Raw genomic sequence first — 20,605 nt, 5'->3', positions numbered from 1 at the left:
ATATACACAATAGAACATTACTCAGCCATAAAAAAGAATGAAACAATGCCATTTGCAGCAATATGAATGGACCTAGTGATTATCATACTAAGTGAAGTAAGTCAGACAAAGATATATATCATATGGTATCACGTATATGTGGAATCTTTAAAAAAATGATACAAATGAACTTACATACAAAACAGAAATAGATCCACAGGATGGAAAACAAACTTATGATTACCAAAGGGTAAGGTGGGGGAAGGGATAAATTAGGAGTTTGGGATTAACATTTACACACTACTATATGTATTAAATAGATAACCAACAAGGACCTACTGTATAGCACAGAAAACTATACCCAATATTTTGTAATAACTTATAAGGGGAAAGTATCTGAAAAAGATATATATATATATATATATATATATATATATATATATATATATATATATATATATACACACACACACACACACACACACATATGTATATATATATATATATCTGAATCACTTTGCTGTACATCTGAAAGTAACACATTGTAAATCAACTATACTTCAATTTAAAAAAAAAAAAAAGAAAAGACATGTATCATAATGCATCCAGTCCATAAGGGTAAAGTGTTATTTTGTGAAACTTTGCTTCAAACGTGTATGTTCATGATAGGGTGTGGTGTAAAAATGTATTTCTTGTTATGGATTGTGGTTTCTTTTAAAGTTTGAAAGCACTGCCTTACAGCATGTTCAGGAATACAAAACTACTTCATATGAGACATCAAATGGTGAGGAGGAGGAAGAGGGGTGAAAGAGGGCTGCGTGGGTCTATAGGGAAAGGGTAACGACCTTAGGTCAGAGACTCAACACAGAGAGGGGATCACTGCCAAGGAGGAAGGGTTTCGGGGGGAGGTGACAGTGCAGCTGGTCATGGAGGGGCATGGGGGGGTGTGACTTAGTGAGACAGATTGGGAAGAGGAATTGCATCTGGGAGTACAGTGTGAAAAGAACTACTCTGATTCTTCTTGAATTGCAGCCCTTCTACTAGATTGAGGCTAATCTCGGGGCCCTAGAGTTTTGTGGGATTGTTGCTGTATTTCTTTGTTTCCTCCTTTGCAATTTTCTCTTCTCTTTTCCTGGGTTTCCTATTATTCAGAGTTTGGATCTCTTGGCTTGATCCTTTGATTTTCTTTTCTATTTTCTACTTCTTTGCCTTTTTACTTGACTTTCTAGAATATTTCCTTCAATTTTCTCTTCTAGCCTTTCCACTGAATTTTTCCTGTCTGTTATATTTTTAATTTCCCAGAGCTCTTTGATCTCAGAACAGTCTATTTTTATAGCATTCTGGGTGGTTTGGGTTGTAATATCTTCTATTATTTCTCTGCGAATATTGATTATATGACGTTTTTTCTGCTGTCTCTACATCTGTAAGAAATCTCAGAACCTGTTTGTCATGGCCCTTCATACTCTGGCCTGTCTCTTCCCTGTCACCATAGTTGGGCTCTTTATGGAAAGTTCCTTAGCAGTGTGTGCCTCTGGTAACTGGACTTGCACTGTTTCTAGAGTCATCACAGGTTGCTACTTTATATCTCTTAAGCGCTGCATATTCTCTGCCTCTAGGGAGAGGTCTCCTATGAGGAGAGGGCCTGTGAAGGTGGGAAGTTTGCCACAGTGGAAGTGACTGATAAGCCTGTGGATGAGGCTCTACGGGAAGCAATGCCCAAAGTCATGAAGTATGTGGGAGGCACCAATGACAAGGGTGAGTATCCCTGAAGGATTGGCTCTGGTCTCATAGGCCAGGGCTGCATAGTCTCACGTCCTCGATGGAAAACACAGGGAGGGACCACAAGGCACCTGTCACTACCTGTTTCAGTGGCACACAAACTTGCTGTGCTCCGTGGGCAGGGAGGCTCTGGGGAGACCCACTGACTTCATGCCGGCCTCCCCCGACTTTGTGGGATCCCCGCTCAGTAGCACTGAGTTCATGCTTCTCTCCCAGGTGTGGAGACACAACGCTGTTTGTTTGTTTCTTTGTTTGTTTATTTGTTATTTTTTAACCCTACACTGCTTATCATGTCTTTGGATTGGTGGACTGGGTAAGGTGTGCCCACGAGAAGCCAGGCCACAGAACAAGGCCAGCTTCTGACATGGGACCTCTGCCCCCAGGCTGGAAATCTCCAGAGTCAGGCCCCTGGTAGCTCAGATTGTGTGGGGATACTGAGGGTCAGTGAGTGATGATTATGGAGGGTCCCTGGCTCTGTTCTGGCAAATAAAGAGCCTGAGAATTCTTAGGCTGCTCCCCTCTTAAAGTCTTGGCAGTCCATGGGAATTCCCTGGCGGTCCAGTGGTTAGGACTCAGCGCTCTCACTGCCGGGGGCCCAGGTTCGATCCCTGGTCGGGGAACTAAGATCCTACAAGCCGCATGGCATGGCCTAAAAATAATAAACAAACAAACAAATAAATAAATAAAAAGACTTGGCAGTCTGTGCTGGCTGCCTCCCTGTTTTTAAAATGAGAGGCCTGAAGTTTCAGTGTGCCTATTAGCATGTAAACCATATCTAAATACGAATTTAACTCTTTAGCTCTCTAATTTGTCCTGCACTTTGGAATCAGTGCAAACCCAAAATGGGTCAGAACACAAGGTGAAAAAAGAGACAATGTGTTGAATTTTTAGGATATATCTCAAGTTGATAATTGAGAAAGTTAGAAACTAGTATTAACCTTAGTAACATTTACTAGGACCAAAGTAATCAGGCTTTGGACATAAGTTGACCAGTAAGAGGTCCAGAAGAAATCTTTTCCTTCTTAGCACTGTCATAACATTTTCTTTAGAAGAAAATATGTGTAAAAATTATAAACTCATTAAAAAATTTTGAAAATAACAAAACAGCACCCTTAATCCATCTTTTCTAATATAATCATTGTCGTCTTCGAATGTATTTTTTTAGGGCTTTTTAATAGCTTTTTAAAATGTAATCATAGTGTTTGTGCAATACATCCTGCTTCTGTCACTTACTTCATAATTATTTTACACTGTAGCTAAATAGTCCTAAGCATAACTATTAATAGCTAAATCGAATTACATCATGTGCCTATAATTTACTTAGACATATTCCTATTTTGAACATTTATATGAATCCCAATTTTTCACCATTATAAATTCTGCTGCAAGGAAAATCCTATTACCTATAGCCCTTTCCATATTTTGGATTATTTCATTAAAATCAACAATTAGATGGGAAGTAATTAGATACTGATATATTTACAGTCTTAAATATATATTACCAAATAATTTTTTCCAGACGAGTTGAATCACGATGCTCTTACCTCCAAATATACAAATAAGAGGTGTTTTGTCTTTGTCTGATGATATGTTTTAATGCCTGAAATACTTATTATAAATTTCAAGAACAACAAATATTGTCTCGGAAGAAGAATGAGACCAGCAGATGGTCCATGGGCCTGAGCAGGTTTTGTCTCTAACACCCACGTCCCTCTGTGGGGTTTTGTGTTTTCAGGAATCGGGATGGGGATGACAGTTCCTATTTCCTTTGCCGTGTTCCCCAGTGCCGATGGGTCCCTACAGAAGAAATTAAAAGTCTGGTTCCGGATTCCAAATGAGTTTCAAAGCAACCCACCAGCTCCCAGCGATGACAGCATTAAGATCGAAGACAGGGAAGGCATCACTGTCTATTCCACGTAAGGAAACGGTTCTTTAGGCATACACGGGTAGCACGTGAATCATCTGCAGTGAGCATCTGCATTTTTTTTTCCAGTTTTGAGATGGAATTGACATATAATATTGCATTAGTTTAAAATACAACATAATGCTTTGATATATGTTTATCTTATGAAATGATTACCACCATTTAGTTAACATCCTTCATTAAACAAAGTTACACATTTTTTTCCTGAGATGAGAAATTTTTTTTTTTTTACAAATTTATTTATTTGGCTGCATTAGGTCTTCGTTGCTGCACGCGGGCTTTCTCTAGTTGCGGCAAGCAGGGGCTACTCTTCATTGCGATGTGCGGGCTTCTCATTGCGGTGGCTTCTCTTGTTGCAGAGCATGGGCTCTAGAGCACAGGCTCAGTAGTTGTGGCTCACGGGCTTAGTTGCTCCCCAGCATGTGGGATCTTCCCGGACCAGGGCTCGAACCCGTGTCCCCTGCATTGGCAGGTGGATTCTTAACCACTGCGCTACCAGGGAAGTCCCCATGAGAAATTTTAAGATCCACTCTCTTTGTAACTTTCAAATATACGATACAATGTACAATATTGTTAACTGTGGTCACTGCTGTACATTACATCCCCAGAACTAATTTATCTTATAGCTGGATGTTTCTACCTTTTGACCACCTTCACCTAGTTCTCCCACCTTCTACCTCCCCACCCTCTGGCAATCACCAATCTGTTCTCTGTATCTGTGAGTTCAGTTGTTTTATTTTAATTCCACATATGAGTGAGATTATACAATATTTCCCTTTCTCTGTCTGACTTATTTCATTTAGCATGATGCCTTCACAGTCCAACCATGTTGTTGCAAATGGCAAGATTTCCTTCTTTTTGTGGCTAAATGATATTCCATTGTATGTATGTACCACATCTTCTTTATCCATTCATCTGTCTATGGACCCTTACGTCATTTCTACACCTTGGTTATGGTAAATAATGCTGCAGTGAACATAGGAGTGCTGATATCTGTTCAAACTAGTGATTTCATTTCCTTCAGGTATATACTCATAAGTGGAATTGCTAGATCATATGGTAGTTCTATTTTTAATTTTGTGAGGAACTTCCATAATGTTTTCCATAGTGGCTGCACCAATATACATTCCCAGCAGCAGTGCATAAGGATTCCGTTTTCTCCTCATCCTTGCCAACACTTGTTACTTCTTGTCTTTTTCATAATAGCCATTGTAACAAGTGTGAGGTGACATCTCACTGTGGCTTTGATTTTCATTTCCCTGCTGATTAGTGATGTTGAGCACCTTTTCATGTACCTCTTGGCCATTTGTATATCTTTTTTGGAAAAATGTCTATTCAGATCCTCTGCCCACTTTTTAATCTGATTGTCTGGGTTTTTTTACTCTCAAGTTATATTAGTTTTTTATATATTTTGGATATTAACCCATTACATATATATGACTTGCAAATAATTTCTCCCATTTAATATGTTGCCTTTTTATTTTGTGGATGGTTTCCTTTTTCTGTGCAGATGGTTTTTAGCTTGATGTAGTCCCACTTGTTTATTTTTGCTTCTGTTGCCTGTGTTTTCAGAGTCAAATACAAAAAAAATCATTGCCAAGACCGATGTCAGGGAGGTTACCCTCTATGGTTTCTTCTAGGGATTTTACAGTTTCAGGTCTTATGTTCAAGTCTTTCATCCATTTTGAGTTGACTTTTGTGTATGGTGTAAGATAGTAGTCCAGTTTCAATCTTTTGCGTGTGGCTGTCCAGTTTTCCCAGCACCATCTATTGAAGAGACTGTCCTTTCCCTATGGTACATTCTTGGCTTCTTTGTTGTAAATTAGTTGACCATGTATGCCTGGGTTTATTTCTGGACTTTCTGTTCTGTTCCATGGATCTTTGTATCTGTTTTTATGCCAATACCATACTGTTTTGATTATGATAGCTTTGTAATATAGTTTGAAATCAGGAAATGTGATGCCGTCAGCTTTGTTCTTCTTTCTCCAGATTTCTTTGGCTATTCAGGGTCTTTTGTGGTTCCATACAAATTTTAACATTGTTTTTCTATTTCTGTAAAAAATTCCATTGAAATTTTAATAAGGATTGCATTAAATCTGTAGATTGCTTTGGGTAATATGAACATTTGAGCAATATTAATTCTTCTAATCCATGAGCATGGAATATCTTTCCGTTTATTTGTGTCTTCTCCAGATTTTCCATTAATGTCTTGATAGTTTTCAGTGTGAAGATCTTTCACCTCCTTGGTTAAATTTATTTGTAGGTATTGTGTTCTTTCTGATGCAATTGTAAATGGGATTATTTCTTAATTTCTCTTTCTAAATTCATATTATTGATGAATTAAGAAATACTGAATACTGACTTTCTTCTTGAATTTCTTCAGCCTACAGCACACAAACATTTGCATTGTATCTAAGTAAACGCCTTTGCCAGTTGCCAAACTGATTTGGATACAGAGAATATCCCCTCAGCTTAAGCTGAACACCTACATTAGCCACAGCAGGGTTCTGGGAGATTCAGAGAATATCTAAGTCAATCTGTACTTTGGGGTCATGAATATCTGGGGAGCATAAAGGGCTAGAGATACTTCGTTTTTACCCCACACTCCCCTTGAATGCCAGAAGGGCAGGGAGCGTTTGCCAGAGCCAGACTGCTACCGCCTTAGTTATTCATGGTCTGTGGGCCTTTCAGCAGAGCACATGTGCCTCCTATTATTCTAGTCCTGTTTCCAGGGCTTTACTTGGGGTCCAGTTCCCTTGACTTTAGAGAATAACAGGTGCAAGTGGTTGCATGATTTTATTCTTTAGGCCTCAACCTCCCTTCAGAAGCCAGGTCTCTTCTAGATAATCAGTGACTCCCCAGTTGTTAAAATCCTCCTGTGTGACAGGAGCCTCCACCTCTTCTGCTCCAGCCCTCATTCAGACTTTCCAGCCTTCACTGCAGAGGCTGCAGAGAAAGCAAACTCTATTTAAAGAATACCTAGACTATCTTTTCCCAGGGCTGGGACTAGGGTGAGGAAGCGGGTGCACCTGTTGTGCAAAATTTAAGGAGACACTCAGTCTCACAGTTGTCCAAGTGTATGTAGGGTTGGCCCTGAGAGTGAGCACCTCCTTAAATCTTGAGCCCCAGGTGTCTCAGCTGTCTCATCCTAGTTCCCACTCTGTCCTCTCCTAGTTCCCGCTCTGTCCTCTCCATCCTCTTTCCTGCGTCTTGGGAAGCAGCCAGGTGTAATATGATGAACAAGTATATTTTAGTTTGAATCCTGGATGATGCTTGGGAAGTTACTCAGCCTCTGTAAGACTTTGTTTTCCCATCTTGTAAGTGCTGATAATAAAATCTACCTCATAGTATTATTGTTAGAGACTATCTTTCAGTATTTACTGAGATGCTATTTATAAAATGCTTAATGTTTATGACCTGTAGTAGGTTTCAGTAATTATTCTTTCTCTTTGCCCCTTCTTATTTCATAAGAAATGAGGTTGACATGATTAAGTCAGGTCACATAAGACTTCAAGCAGAACGGACTAGTTTCTAATCATTTCTTTTTCCAAACCCAGGATAATAACTTGGTCCAATTTTTTTCTTTTGCCTTTAACTTTTTAGTAGGGAAATCTTCAAACTTATAGAAAGATAGAATAAGAAAATGAAACCCTACGTACCCATCACTCATCTTTAATGATAATTAACTCAAGGCCAATTTTGTGTCATGTGTATCCTCACAACTTCAACCTGGTCCCGACCCTAAATTATTTTTAGGCAAATTCCAGGCATTACATTATTTCATTCATAAATATTTCATTGTGACTACTGAAGACTTTTTAAAAATACAAAAATAATATCTTATTATTCCTAAAATTTTAACAATTCATTACTGTTACAATAATTTTAAATATCCAGTGTTCAGTTTTCTCTTACTAGCTCATAATTTGTTCCTACAGTTTGTTTGAATCTGGGTCCAAATAAGATGCATCCATTGCAATTGGTTGGTACATCTTTTAAGCTTTTATTGATCTGTTGATTTTCTCACCACCACACGTTTTCATCTTTCCTTGCCGTTTATGGATCATTTATCCTAGTGTTTCCCACAGTCTGAATTTTGCTGGTTTCCTTACTGTGGCATTTTAACATGTTTCTCTGCCCCTGTATTGCTTGAAATTCATAGTCAGAACTAGAGGCATAATCAGATTCAAGTTTGAGTTTTGGGCAAGGTTATTTCAAAGATGGTGTTGTGTACCTCCATCAGGGGCTCATGATGTTGGCTTGCCTCTGTTTTTGTGATATTAGTGACCTTAGATCACCATTTCCCAGATGCCATGTTTCCTTAAAGGTTGTCAAATGATAATATTCTCTATTTTTCCTTCTTCATTTATTAGCCAGAGTACTTTGGTAAAGAGAAACTTCCCTTCATCTACTATTTGGTTTCCCTGAGATAGAGTTGTAGAAAAAAGGCCAGATACCTTCTCTTTAGCTTGATGCCTTCTCTTTATCAGTTTTCAGAATAATGATTTCATTTCTTACCATCCTCCAAAGGGGAGGCAGTGTTGATCTCTGGTTTTTGAGTACCAATATAAACGTATGAATTCAAACATAATTGATGTGTTTCAGTTCTTTGCAGTTATTATTCTCACAGATGCTCAAACTGTCCCATCTTTGGCCAGTGGGAACCTCTTCAAGTTGGTTTCTTGGTCCTTTTGACATGACCCTGGTAATCTTCAGTAACTTCCTTGGTTTCTGGTAGGACAGGATATTTCAAGCACATCTTGACATTTCTTGCTCCAGAGCTGGAATTAGCCATTTCTCCAAGGAACCCTGGTTCCTTATGGTGGGAAAGGGAATCTCTTTAAAAGGTGCTATTCAAGCCAGGTCTGTCGAAGTTTCCTTTACTGCAACCTAAACAGAGAGGAAAGTGACAAAGACGGCATCTAGCCTGGCTCAATGAATTTTTTTTAACCTGTTAGCATCGGATCCTAAGTTAGCATCTGTTCATTCCTCAACTAGCCACTAGGTGTCACTGCACAGTCAAGTGTGCGTTTAATAGTACCTCTCTGTGGAAGGCAGAGTTGATGACATAATAGAAGGCACAAGTACTGTTTCAAATACATAGTGCATCCTTAACTCAGTCTTCCTTTTTTATGACCTTGTGAAGGGATGTCCATTGATTAGCAGTATGTATGACAAATACTGTTTAAATGAATAGAAGGCTATGAAAAATTTACGTGATCAGAGTTTTTTCAGTATTCACAAGAGGCAACGGAGTTGTCCTCACACTTCGATGAGTGGCCTCATTCCAGACCACTGTCCTCCCTCTGTGTTCTAGAAAGGCCACTTAGGTTAGAGCTCAGCCTCCTCAGTGCAATTCAACAGAGACCAACAGCAGGAGAGGTTCGATGGTGTTAACAAGACTTTCATGATCTTAATGAAATGTCTGGGTATAAAGGAAAGAGTTGGAAACAAGGAGCTCCTTGTCGGGGTGACCTGTGCTCCAAGCTCAGCTCTACCGCTTAATGGCCAGAGGACCTTTGGCATCTCACCGAGCCTCTCTGTGACTCAGTGTCTTCATCCGTGAGATGGGGGTAAGAGTAGCGCCCCATGGGGTTGTTGCGAGGATGAAATATAATATCCGCAAGTGCCTGCATGTTGCTGGACGTTAGGGAAACACTCAGTGAATGCCAGCCTGTTCTCTTCCTGACTGCACCACCCTCTGAGAATTAGGTCAAGTTTTACTAGAATTAACAAAAAAGTCAAGCTACTACCTGAACTCTAATAATTATGAGTTTTATAACTTTGGGTTTCTGAGCTTCAGTTTTCTCATTTATAAAATAGAACTTAGGACGCAGTGTCGGGAGGGTCCAGTGAGGTTTTGCATGTGACAGCACTTTGTCGGCCCTGAGGCAACGCCTCTAGGGCTGCCAATGTTGCTTCTCTCTCTGAATGACCAGGCCCTAACTGAGGCCACCAGCAGCTTGGGAAGTTCGGCCTAGAGGAAGAGGAGTTTGGAAGAAAGGGTCCAACTGCTAAGCCTCTAGGGTGTTCCCATATTACTGCCTAGGAGAGCTACAGACCAGTGTAGGCCAAGCTCCTAGAGGGTTCCAGCGTTCATCTGTATCACAGGAGGTTTGGGCCACGGGTGACACGATACAGCCTTCCCTACTTGGCCTGCTCAACACCCAAGCGCTCTCGTGTCAACTTCCAGGGGCCTCACCTGACCGTCCTATCGAAAATAGCTCCCCTTCCTTTTCTACCCCCTTACTCAGCTTTAGTTCTCTTCACATCACCTACTGTCACCTGCTTTATATACCTATTAGTTCATTTATTTACTGTCCTCTCCCTCACTAGAATGTTCTTGCAGGCAGGGCCTTTGGCTGGTTTCTAAGTGCTCAGTTAAAAGTTGGTGAATAAGGGGAATTCCCTGGCGATCCACTGGTTGGGACTCTGAGCTTTCACTGCCAAGGGCGCGGGTTCAATCCCTCGTCTGGGAATTAAGATTCCACAAGCCACGCGGCCAAAAAAAGTAAAAATAAAATAAAACAAAACAAAAAGGGGGATTTGAAGGCTCTTTTAAAAAATTTTTTTAATTAAAAACAGAAAAGCTGGTGAATAAGTAAATGAATGAAAGTCTTGGACCTTGCCTCCTGCTCTCCTCCCTCAAGAGCTCGGCCCCTCCCAATAGCTTCAGCTTCAGCTGTCACCCTTCCATCAGTAACTCTCCTACCTGACCTCCATCCAGCTCCCTTAAACGTCTTAACCATTCCTCAGACTCAATGTGAAGACAAAGGCGAGGTCACTTACGCATTCATTCATTCAGTCAAAAAAAATCACATCTTCATCATTCACTTACTCTGTGCCAGGAAGCGTTTTAGGTGCTGAAAATATAGCAGGGAACGAGCAAAGCGTCTGCCCCTTAAGGTGGGAGAAACATTGTAGTGGGGAAAACAGACAAAAAGTAAATGTCTCGAGATATTTCAGGACAGTGCCGTTCCAGAGATAAGAAGTGGTATCTGAACTGAAATTATAGGGAAGCCTATTTCTACTCAAAAATAAATACATTCGGGACTTCCCTGGCAGTCCAGTGGTTAAGACTCCACACTTCCCATGCAGGGGGCTCAGGTTTGATCCCTGGTCGGGGAACTAAGATCCCACATGCCACGCGGCACAACCAAAACAAAAAATAGAATAAAATAAATAAATAAATACATGTATACATACATTCCGGCATAATCTGTCTCAGAGTAAAATGGACAGATGATGAGACACTGAAGCCCTTGCCCTGGAGGAATTCAAATACCATCTGATCAGATGTGCGAGAGTTATGCACGCAACGTTTGTCCCAAGTGGCAAGTTTGGTTGCGTTTGACAAATGTTTATTGGGTACCTCTGCTATTTAAGCCCCGTCCCCTCTGAGCGCCCCGCCAGTGATAAGATTCTGTATCTAAAACCTAATCCATCACCGTTCACTACCCCCACAGCTGCTCAGTTGTCCCTTTAGTCTAGTATTTGGAAGGGGCTTCAGTCACTATTTCCAGGGGGATGAACCCAGATCAACATGGCTGGTGCTGCCGCCTTTTATCCCAAGCTCTCTGGGCAGCATCGCCGTGTAAACCTCCTCGGGTGGATCCCAAATCAGCATGTCCGATTGGAACTCACATTCCTTCCCACCTCTGACCCCCAGTGTTCTGTCTTCCTAGAGGTCCCCTCCATCCTACCCATCCCGTTCACATCCATCCCGACTCCTTCATCTTCCACATGAGTGTTGACCGAGTCCTAGTCACCTCCTGGCTGTGCCTTCCCCTCCAAACGCACGGCCACGGTCTTCATCACCTCTTGCCTGAACCGTTGCCGAGGCCTCCTTAGTGTCTCTAGTTCCTCCACCTCTGCCTCTTCTGAGACGTCCTTTTGTCACCGCCAGCCCTAAAGCACAGGACCGATCGCACTACTTCCCCCTGCTGTTTGGCTCTGGCTGTGGGCCTCGCCTGACTCTGCCCGAGGCACATCCGAGGTTTGGGACCAAGCCCAAGATAGTAATAAAATAAGAAGGGGGATGGGTGGACTTTGGGTTGGGTCCCCAGATGTTTGGCCAGGCAGTGAAGCCTAGTAAAATGCCTTGTTGTGGCGTGTACTGTCCTCCACAACACAGCCCCACTCCGGGGGTCCGCCTAGCCTCAGAGCATGTCACCCACACCTCCCAAGCCCCGCCTCAAACACACACACATACAACATCCACTCCCAGACCTTCACTCACTCACCCAGCTCCTCTCAGCCCTTCCCCAACCTCTGCTCATTGGCAGCTCTGTGAGGGCAGGAATTTTTGTCATGTTGTTCACTGAGGGCATCAGAAGAGACGCTCAAGAGATAACAGCTTGATATCACGTCCATAGCACCCTCCCCTTCATGTTCTAAGTCAGAGCCAACGCTTCCCTGTTCCCTGCCCCCAGAGCGCTCTGTGTGTACCTTCTGGTACACACCAGAGCGTTCTGGTGTTTTCTCCTGCCCTGCCTAATCTGTATGTGTGTCTCTGTCCTGACCACTGCAGTTAGACCTCGCCGGGGTAGAAAGTCTTCCCCATCGTCTTTACGGCTCTGTGCTCTCGAGCGTGTGTTTCCTGCTTGAGCGATGCTCAACTCGATAAGCCTGGTTCAATCTGATTGAATGAAATGCCATACGGTGTTAAGCTTCTTTCCTGTTGATGTGGAATTATCAGCTCTTCGTCTTATGCTTCTCCTGCTTAGCACAGGGCTATGTGCATGGCAGACTCTCCACAAATCTGTGCTGACCTGTTGATTGTGAAAGTTCTAGGCCACGTCGGATGGTCAGGCTCAGAGTCATTCCATTTCTCCTCTTCCTCGCTGCATGCCTGCTCCAGGCACTCCCTGAAAGGTAACACGTTCTGATTCTTCGGACCTTGGACCAAAGTCTCCATCTGTTATCCCGCCTCAATGAAGCCTGCATCATCCCCCCCACCCCAACTCTTCCAGAACTTTTTAGGCAGTTCCTTTTGTATTTCTGGAATCCAGGGCATGTGTGTCCTTCCTCGGTTCCCATGGTAACCAAATTCTTGGGAGTACTGAGCTCCCACTACAGAGCCCTGGTGGTGAGCAGCTTTGAAGAGGGAGACTTAGACACTTGTTAACAGGCTTGCAGAAATGATGTATAGACTTCCTGTTTCTTTCCTTTGAGAAGCTCAAAGCGCTTTACAAGCATTCCTTAACTCACAGTCAGATGTGCCCGTGGACTTGGAGAGCTGGGGGTGCAGCGTGGAAGCTGAGCCCGGGGAACGAGGCAGCCAGAGCTGGGCCTCCTTCACATCCTAGGGCTCTGCGCCTGGGAGGGTTTGGTTTTCTGGCTTGTTCATGCGGTTCTGTGATGGGGGTTCGAGTCAGTTGGCTAGACTGGCACACGTGGATCTGTTCCGCAGCTCATCCAGCTTTGCTCGTTTCCCAGTAGAATGCTTCCTTGATGAAGCAATAGGGAAATTTTCATCCTCGTTATGAGCATCTTAGTCAGCCTGGGAAAAACTATAAAAGTCAAGGGTCTTTTTTTTTTTCTGGTAATGAATTTAAGAATCCCTGAATGATGACATTCTCCGCATCACTCTCTGCCAGGTCTCCTTGGACTCAGGTGGGTCCTTCTCAGTGGCCTTTGTCGAGCCTTCGTCCTCCTCCCAGCACCGGGGGACCAGGATTTCTGAGAACAGCCTGCTGCCTTTCTGTATGCTCACCACCTGGGCCTCATCCCCCTCTTCGCTGTGACCATAGCCAGCACCTACTCACGGGGGACGCCCAAGTTTCTGTCGCTAGACCCATCTCTTTCCCCGGTCGTATCTCTGACTCCAGTTCCTACCCAAGTCTAGGCAGATTTCACAGTGCCCAGCACACGCTTAGGGGCTCAATAATTGTTGCACGAATTCGTTTCATATAGGCACCTTCGTAGAAATATGCCCCAAACCAGATGAGAAACCCACCCACCCCTCCTCTCCAAAGGGACTCTTCAGCCCCGAATCCCTCTTCTGGGTGGCGGTGTCAGTTTCCATTCAGAGACTTAACTGGAAGCCCTGGAGAATCCTTGACTCCCTCCAACCCACCCCCGCCCTGGCCTCTCCCCACCCCAGGCTCACCTCCCACATTTGCCTTTGTCCAGGCCTTCCTCATCCCTCGGTCAGCTGTTCCGGGCCTCCCGTGACTCCCTTCCCCTCATTTTCCCACCCCCCCACCCCAGAGGGGTCTCTCCAAAATACAGTCTGATCACGGCAGTCCCTTAACTTTAAAACCCCTTCCTGAGTCCATCTTTGCATCTAAGGTCAGGCTCAGAGTCCTTAGCGTGACCTTCAAGGCCCTTTCCAACATGGCCCCAGTCCCTCCACTTTGTTTGTTTGAATTCCCACCACTGTGCCCTTAGTAGGTGCTTCAGATTTTATTCTATGAGTGAGTGAAGATGGAGGCCAACAGACTTAAGTGCCCTCATCTTTAGGTCTATCAGCCTGAAGACAGCAACTTCTGTCATTTATCCCAGACTGTTCATTTAGCCAAGAGGTCTAATATGTGTGTTAGGTGCTCAGAATACACCAGTGGACAAAGAGTGACAAAGATCCCTGCCCTCATGGGACCTGTATTCTACCAGGGGCCTCAGACCGTAAACAATGAATAACTTATATAGTATGTTAGAATAAATTATATAGTATGTTAGAAGGTGAGAAGTACTGAAGAAAGAAAAGGATAGGAAAGGACGAAGGGAGGAAAGAAGGAAGGAAGGGAGGGAGGGAGGAAGGAAGGAAGGGAGGGAGGGAGGAAGGAAGGAAGGGAGGGAGGGAGGAAGGAAAGAAGGGAGGGGAAAGGAAGAATGGGGAAAGGGAGTGGGGTTACAAGATTGAAAGCATTTTGAGAGGAGGCCTCACTGAGAAGTTGAGGTTGTTAACTGAGCCAGTTCTTCGTCATTAAGCTCTCTCGCTCGGTTCAGGATCTTACTTTACGTCACCATTATGTCTCTCGCCTCGGGCGTCAGGGAACTGAACGACTGTTCTGAGCAAACTGCAAAGTAACCACAGTAGCTACTGTTTGCTCTGCGTTTCCCACGTGACGGGCAGGAGGCTGAGGAGTTTGCGTGGTTTTCTCTTTCTTAATCTTTACCACGGCCTTCTGAAATTGACGCCCTCACTCCTACTGAACAGATGACGGACCTGAAGGTTAGAGAAATGCAAGCATTTGCCCAAGACCATGAGCTAGACGGTGGCAGAGGTAGGATGTGAGCACACAACTAGCCATTTTGCCTCTCAGCTGATGAATGAAGATATTTGAGGACCACTCCTTTGGATGTTTGTAGAACCCAGTAGCTTAAAGAGCGGACATCATCGATTTGCACAGAAAACAGCTCAGTATCACAGCGTGAGAGGGGGCTGCAGAGGCATTTAACACCTGACCACCCCACCCCCATCCAGCATCTGATTCGTTTCAGACAGGTGGTCCTCAATCTATAGCCATTCTTCGAAAATAAGCCCAGTGTCTTACAGGCTTTTATTGTCAGAACAGTCCTTCCTTAATATTCATCCTCTGCCTCCTAATCCAGTTTTATCTCATTTGAGCCTCAATGAAGCTAGAACTCACATTTCTCCATCTGCCTTATAACCTTCCTTCAATAAACTTGAAGGACCAAGCCTCCTGTCTCCCAAATTGGTCTCAGCCCTGTCCATGTTCTGTAGCTGTTGTCTAGACATTAGAATAACCAACTCCTTAGAGATGAAATCCTGGGTGTTTTCAAAACAGTAACCCTGTAATCAATGTGCTGAATGCTTAGGGAGCATGACTAACCGCTTATAAAAGAGCAAAGCATGAGTCAGAGAACCCCACCCAAAATAATGCATTTGGCCGAATCTTGGCTTGGTGCAGATTCGGACCTTTGAGTCATAAAGCTCGTTAGAAATGGGGATGTGCTTGACGCTAGTAAAGATTTTAATGCAGCCCCAGATTTAGAGTGGTATATTTAGGGTAGGTCACGGGATGAATTTTGGAGAGAAGGCAGGTGACGTAAGGAGAGAATAATAGTCGTGAAAAGACAAACTTTATTGCTTCTCTGTCTCCACCTTCTGCCATCAAGAGAAAAGCCTGATTTAGGAAAAATCATCTTTACTTTCTAGAAAAAGAAGGCTTTCCTGATTTGATCAGGAGAAAGGATTTATTAGAAGTGATTTCTTTATTTGGGGCATGCTTAAAGCTTGCCTCGGGGCCCTGCCTTTGGTAGCTCTGTTTTTTTTGTTTGTTTGTTTGTTTTTTAACATCTTTATTGGAGTATAATTGCTTTACAATGGTGTGTTAGTTTCTGCTGTATAACAAAGTGAATCAGCTATACATATACATATATCTCCATATCTCCTCCCTCTTGAGTCTCCCTCCCACCCTCCCATCCCACCCCTTTAGGTGGTCACAAGGTAGCTCTGTTTTTTAACAAAGCTGCTACTTGTCCTTAGAACTGCTCTGCAGTGGGAGAAACTTGAGCTCCAGCTCCACCCTAACTCCCTTGGTTCTCCTCCCCGACAGCTGGCGACAGAGAGGCAGGGAAGAGAGGCGACTGGGGCAGCAGAGAGAGCTAGAGAAAAGGGTAAAGCCATGGCTTTGGGAAAAGTCAGCCTCCCATCTCTTCAGGAAATTTCAGAAAGGGAGGGGAAGCTCGCCTTTAGTACCGACTACAGTACTGGTTCCAGACTGGTTCCAGGACCCTCACAGATACCAAAATCCAAGAGTCCCTTATCTAAAGTGGTATAGTATTTGCATATAATCTACATATGTCCTTCCATCTACTTTAAATCATCTCTAGATTACTTATAATACCTATTACTGTAAATGTTATGTAAATAGTTGATGGCACGTGGCAAATTTAAAGTTTTGCTTTTTGGAACTTTCTGGAATGTTTTTTTTTTCCCCAAATATTTTCAATCTGCAGTTGGTTGAATCTGCGGGTACAGACCGCCCCCCTTATGCAGAGGGCCGAATGTACTGTGTTTCAGGCCCTGCATTAGAGTTTTTTACATCCGTGATTGTAGTTAATGCTCATAACCGATTGGAAGAAAAAGGAAACATATCCCAGTTTTACAAACGAGGCTCACGCTCAGTGAGATTCAGTCCACCCCTGGAGGAGGGGGCAGATCTGAAATCTTAACAACTAGAGCACGCTTGTCATAATAAGAGTAGTGAGTGACTCTTTTGAAATCCCCCCCCCTCTCAGAGACCCTGTCCTTTCTGAACCAGTGACTTGCTCTGTGTCCTCAGGCAGTTTGGCGGTTATGCCAGGGCAACTGACTACGTAGCTCGTGCCGCCCAGCTGCGCACCACCCTGGAGGGTACAGCCACCTGCCGGAGTGACTTCTACTTCTGCACTGGGTATGACCCTCCCATGAAGCCCTACGGACGCCGCAACGAGGTCTGGCTGGTGAAGAGCAATGAATAACTGGCTGAACCCGAGCTCCCCGGATGCTTGCGTCTGTGCCCACTTCCTCCAGGAGGAAATGAAGTTCCCTGTGCAGCTCCAGCAGGGCCGACTTTCCTTCAGAGCCAATCAGTCACTGCCAATTTCCTGAAATAAGCACGTTCCAGATCCTGAGGCTCTTGTTCTCGTGGAGGGAAATAAGGCACCCACGATACACATGCGTCCTTCTAAATGACTTAGAAAATTCCGCGGTAGACCAGAAAAACCCAGCAGCATTTTCCCAGCTCTCTGGATCCCTAAAAACTGATTTTTAAAAATTATTGAAACCGTATTTTTGTTATTGAGGAAGAAGTGTGATTTACGTGTGATCTTTCATCTCTGATTCTTATAAGAGCTTTCTTTAAAAAGAAACTGGAAATAAAGATCTTTGACTTAAACAGCTGAGACGAATCCGAAGTGTAGTTATTTTCCAAGATTCCACAGGTGTATAGATACTACTGATGGTGTTTACTGTCGCAGGAATCCTGTGTTTACAGTTCCAAAGCCCTTCAGAATAGAAGCCCAAAGATCCCAGGGAAGGAGAACATGCACCACATGCTTGATCATCTCTAAACCACAGACATTTACCGTGACTGTGTCACAGTGATTCCATGCTCTGAAGTTGAGGAAACTGTTTGCAGCTGTGGGCCACAGAGGGTTCCAGGGACCACAAAGATAGACCAAGAAGAAAAATCACTACCCCAGATGCATAACCGTGGAGACAGGAAGACCTGCCCAGAGGGTTTATGCAGGATGGTGAGATGACGTTAGAAAAGCTGGGGTCCAGTTTCGTTAACTGAAGAGGATAGAAGTGAAAGAATCAATGTGCATCTTGGCCAGCAGAGAAGGAAAGGGGACTCGAGGCTGTGAGGGGCGGTGGGGAAAGTAGCTAAGCTGGAACCAAGTGCCTGGGTGAGCCAGTAAGGATGAGAGCCAGTGGGTCACAGCACTGGGAGGGCGTGCCATCCTCCCAGGGTGCGCAGGGCCAGCCCTGTCAACAGCGCTCCGTGGGGTTCCCCTACACTGTCCCCCACTTTACTCACCCTGTTCCCACACCTAGAATCCCGCCCCCCACGTCTCCCTATCCATCCTCTACCCATCCCTCGAGTCCCAGCTCAAGAGTCTTTGAATTCTTCCCTGATCTCTCCAGCTACATGCCTCTTCCTAGTGATTTATAGTCCCCACATCACCCCCTAGCGTAAGGGTACGTGTACAGTAGACGCTCAGTCTTCTTAATGTAGATATGTTTGAATTTTTAAAAATAAGAGTTATTGATAGCTAACATTTATTAAGCATTCACTGTGCAAACTCATTACACGAATTACCTTATTTATTAGACACCACAGTCCTATGAGGCAGTCACAGGCACTGTCATCTCTCCCCATTTACAGATGAACTGGAGCAGCTCAGAGAGGTTCATTAACACGCTCCAGGCTACACAGATGGTACCCAGCTGAGCCAGAATCGAAATGCAGGCAGTTTAACTCCAAGACCAAATACTGCTGAACACTCAGTTCAATGTCTGTTTTCCTTGTCTGGCAAGATAGGAGATGAGGCAGAATGTGACTGTACAAGTGAGTGTACCGGGTGGATACTCCCTGTTCCCTGTATCATTCATTCCGAGGCTCAGCCACTGTGGCAGTGATATAATCCCTATGTCCCTAGGGCATATGCCGCTGCCTGGAACGTAGATAAACAAACTCCATGAACTTATAACTCCAGAAACAGCTCGGAGACCCAGCAGCAACCTATTTGCCCCCTGTCACATCAGCAGCCCTGTCTGTCTTCTCTCCCTCTATAGATTAAAAGTGAGCTAAAAGAAGCTCTGGTGTACTAACACAGGACCATTGTCCCACCTTAAATAATGTCTACAAAATATGGACTTTTTTTTCTTCAGGTTTCAGTGAGATATAGTTAATATACAGCACTGTAGAACTTTAAAATGGACAGCATAATGACTTCCATACATCATGAAATGATTATTACAATAAGTTCAGTAAACATCCAGCATCTTATATAGAAACAACATTAAATGGGCGCTCCCTGGTGGCCTAGTGGTTAGGACTCTGGGCTTTCACCTCCGGGGCCCTGGTTCAATCCCTGGTCGGGGAACATCCCACAAGCCATGTGGCACAGCCAAAAAAAACAAAAAAAAAAGAACCAACGTTGAAGAAATTTAAAAAAATATTTTTTCCTTGTGATGAGAAAACTTCAGGTTTACTCTCTTAACCTCTCTCCTGTGTAACAGGCATCAGTGAGAATTATATTTATCCTGTTGTGCATGACATCCCTAGGACTTACTTATCTTATAACTGGAAGTTTCTACCTTTTGGCCACCGTCATCCAATTCCCTCTCCCCCCACCCCCCGGCATATGTGCCTCTGAACATACAATGCGTGTATGTAATCATGTTGTCTCCACTCCCAGAATCCTTTCCTCCGGGCTGCCACACTGTGGACCCACTCAGGGTATTTGCCACAAATGAATGGGGTCTCCTAAACCAGAGGCAGAGCCCAGCCAAGCCTCAGCCACTCTAAGAATCAGGAGGACCCTTCAGCACTTGGATGCATCTGCAAGGGCTCTGTGGAGGAAGGAGGGTTTGGGGAGTCCGTTTCATTCTTAGGAGAAGCAGCTTGCAACGCAGTGGTGCACGCCTTCCTTGCCTCCTTGCCTCTCTCTCGAGAATGAGGTGTCCCACCTGCCAGCCAAGGCGAATCCTGTCACTTGTGCTGGGAGCCAGGTCTCTCCCTTCCCTCGGAACTCCCGTCTGTTTTACTCTGTCCTTATGACTTCAGTCTCTCCCTCTTCCGTGGCGCTTTCCTCCTACCACATAATCATGCTCACTCGCACGGTCCAATGTGAACAGACGAAAACCTTGCCTCAGTCCCATCTGGCTTTCCAGGCACCATGTCAGGGCTCTCATTTCCCCCACAAATTGCCTAACAAGTCACTCCACGCACAAAGTGTTCGTCTCCTTTGCTCCATTCGTAGACAGGTGCTTCCTCTGAAACTGACCTTCATCCACAAAGTCCAGCAGGCACATTTTGCTCCCTACTGGGTTGGATGCTCCTCTATACCAGCTGACACTGACACCTCTCCTTCCCCCTTGAGTTCCTCCTTTGGCACCTGTAACCTGTCAATCTCCAGGTGCACCCACCTCTGACCACTTCCCTACTTCCTTCATTGGCTTCTGTCTCCCGCCCAGCCCTTAAATGTTGGCGTTCTCCAAGGTGGGGGAAGGGAGGATGACACACGCTGTCCTCTTATTACCGCATCACATCACTCTGCACAATCTCCCAAGATGAGCCCATCTGTGACGATGCAGATCACGCCCGCTGGTTCTCTGACCATCCATGTCCTGGTGACTCCCAAGCGTGCATTTCCAGCCTATCTCTTTTCCTGACTTGATTTTTTTATGCATCCCATCTCCTTTCAAAATGTGACCCTCAGGCATGCAGAAGTAAGAAATGGGTT

At 44.2% G+C, this 20,605-nt stretch overlaps 1 protein-coding gene across 6 annotated transcripts in view; it reads left to right on the top strand.

Moving 5' to 3' along the window:
• Positions 1-20,605, top strand: part of HEBP1 (heme binding protein 1) — a 48,296-nt gene that overhangs the window by 7,205 nt on the left and 20,486 nt on the right. For 4 of the 6 annotated variants that reach the window (XM_082348897.1, XM_082348895.1, XM_082348893.1 and 1 more), the window contains exons 2-3: positions 1,596-1,734; positions 3,494-3,674. In XM_082348897.1, coding sequence (XP_082205023.1) covers positions 1,596-1,734; positions 3,494-3,674 — 320 coding nt within the window. Of the gene's footprint in view, positions 1-1,595; positions 1,735-3,493; positions 3,675-11,588; positions 11,728-16,935; positions 17,535-20,605 lie in introns of those variants that run through there. The other 2 variants (XM_082348894.1, XM_082348896.1) reach the window with 2 other exon arrangements.

The sequence above is a fragment of the Balaenoptera borealis genome (genome assembly GCF_965194805.1).
Source record: "Balaenoptera borealis genome assembly, chromosome: 13".
NCBI lineage: Eukaryota > Metazoa > Chordata > Mammalia > Artiodactyla > Balaenopteridae > Balaenoptera > Balaenoptera borealis.
The sequence above is the reverse complement of the archived record's forward strand: the minus strand, read 5'-3'. Positions and strand labels throughout refer to the sequence as shown.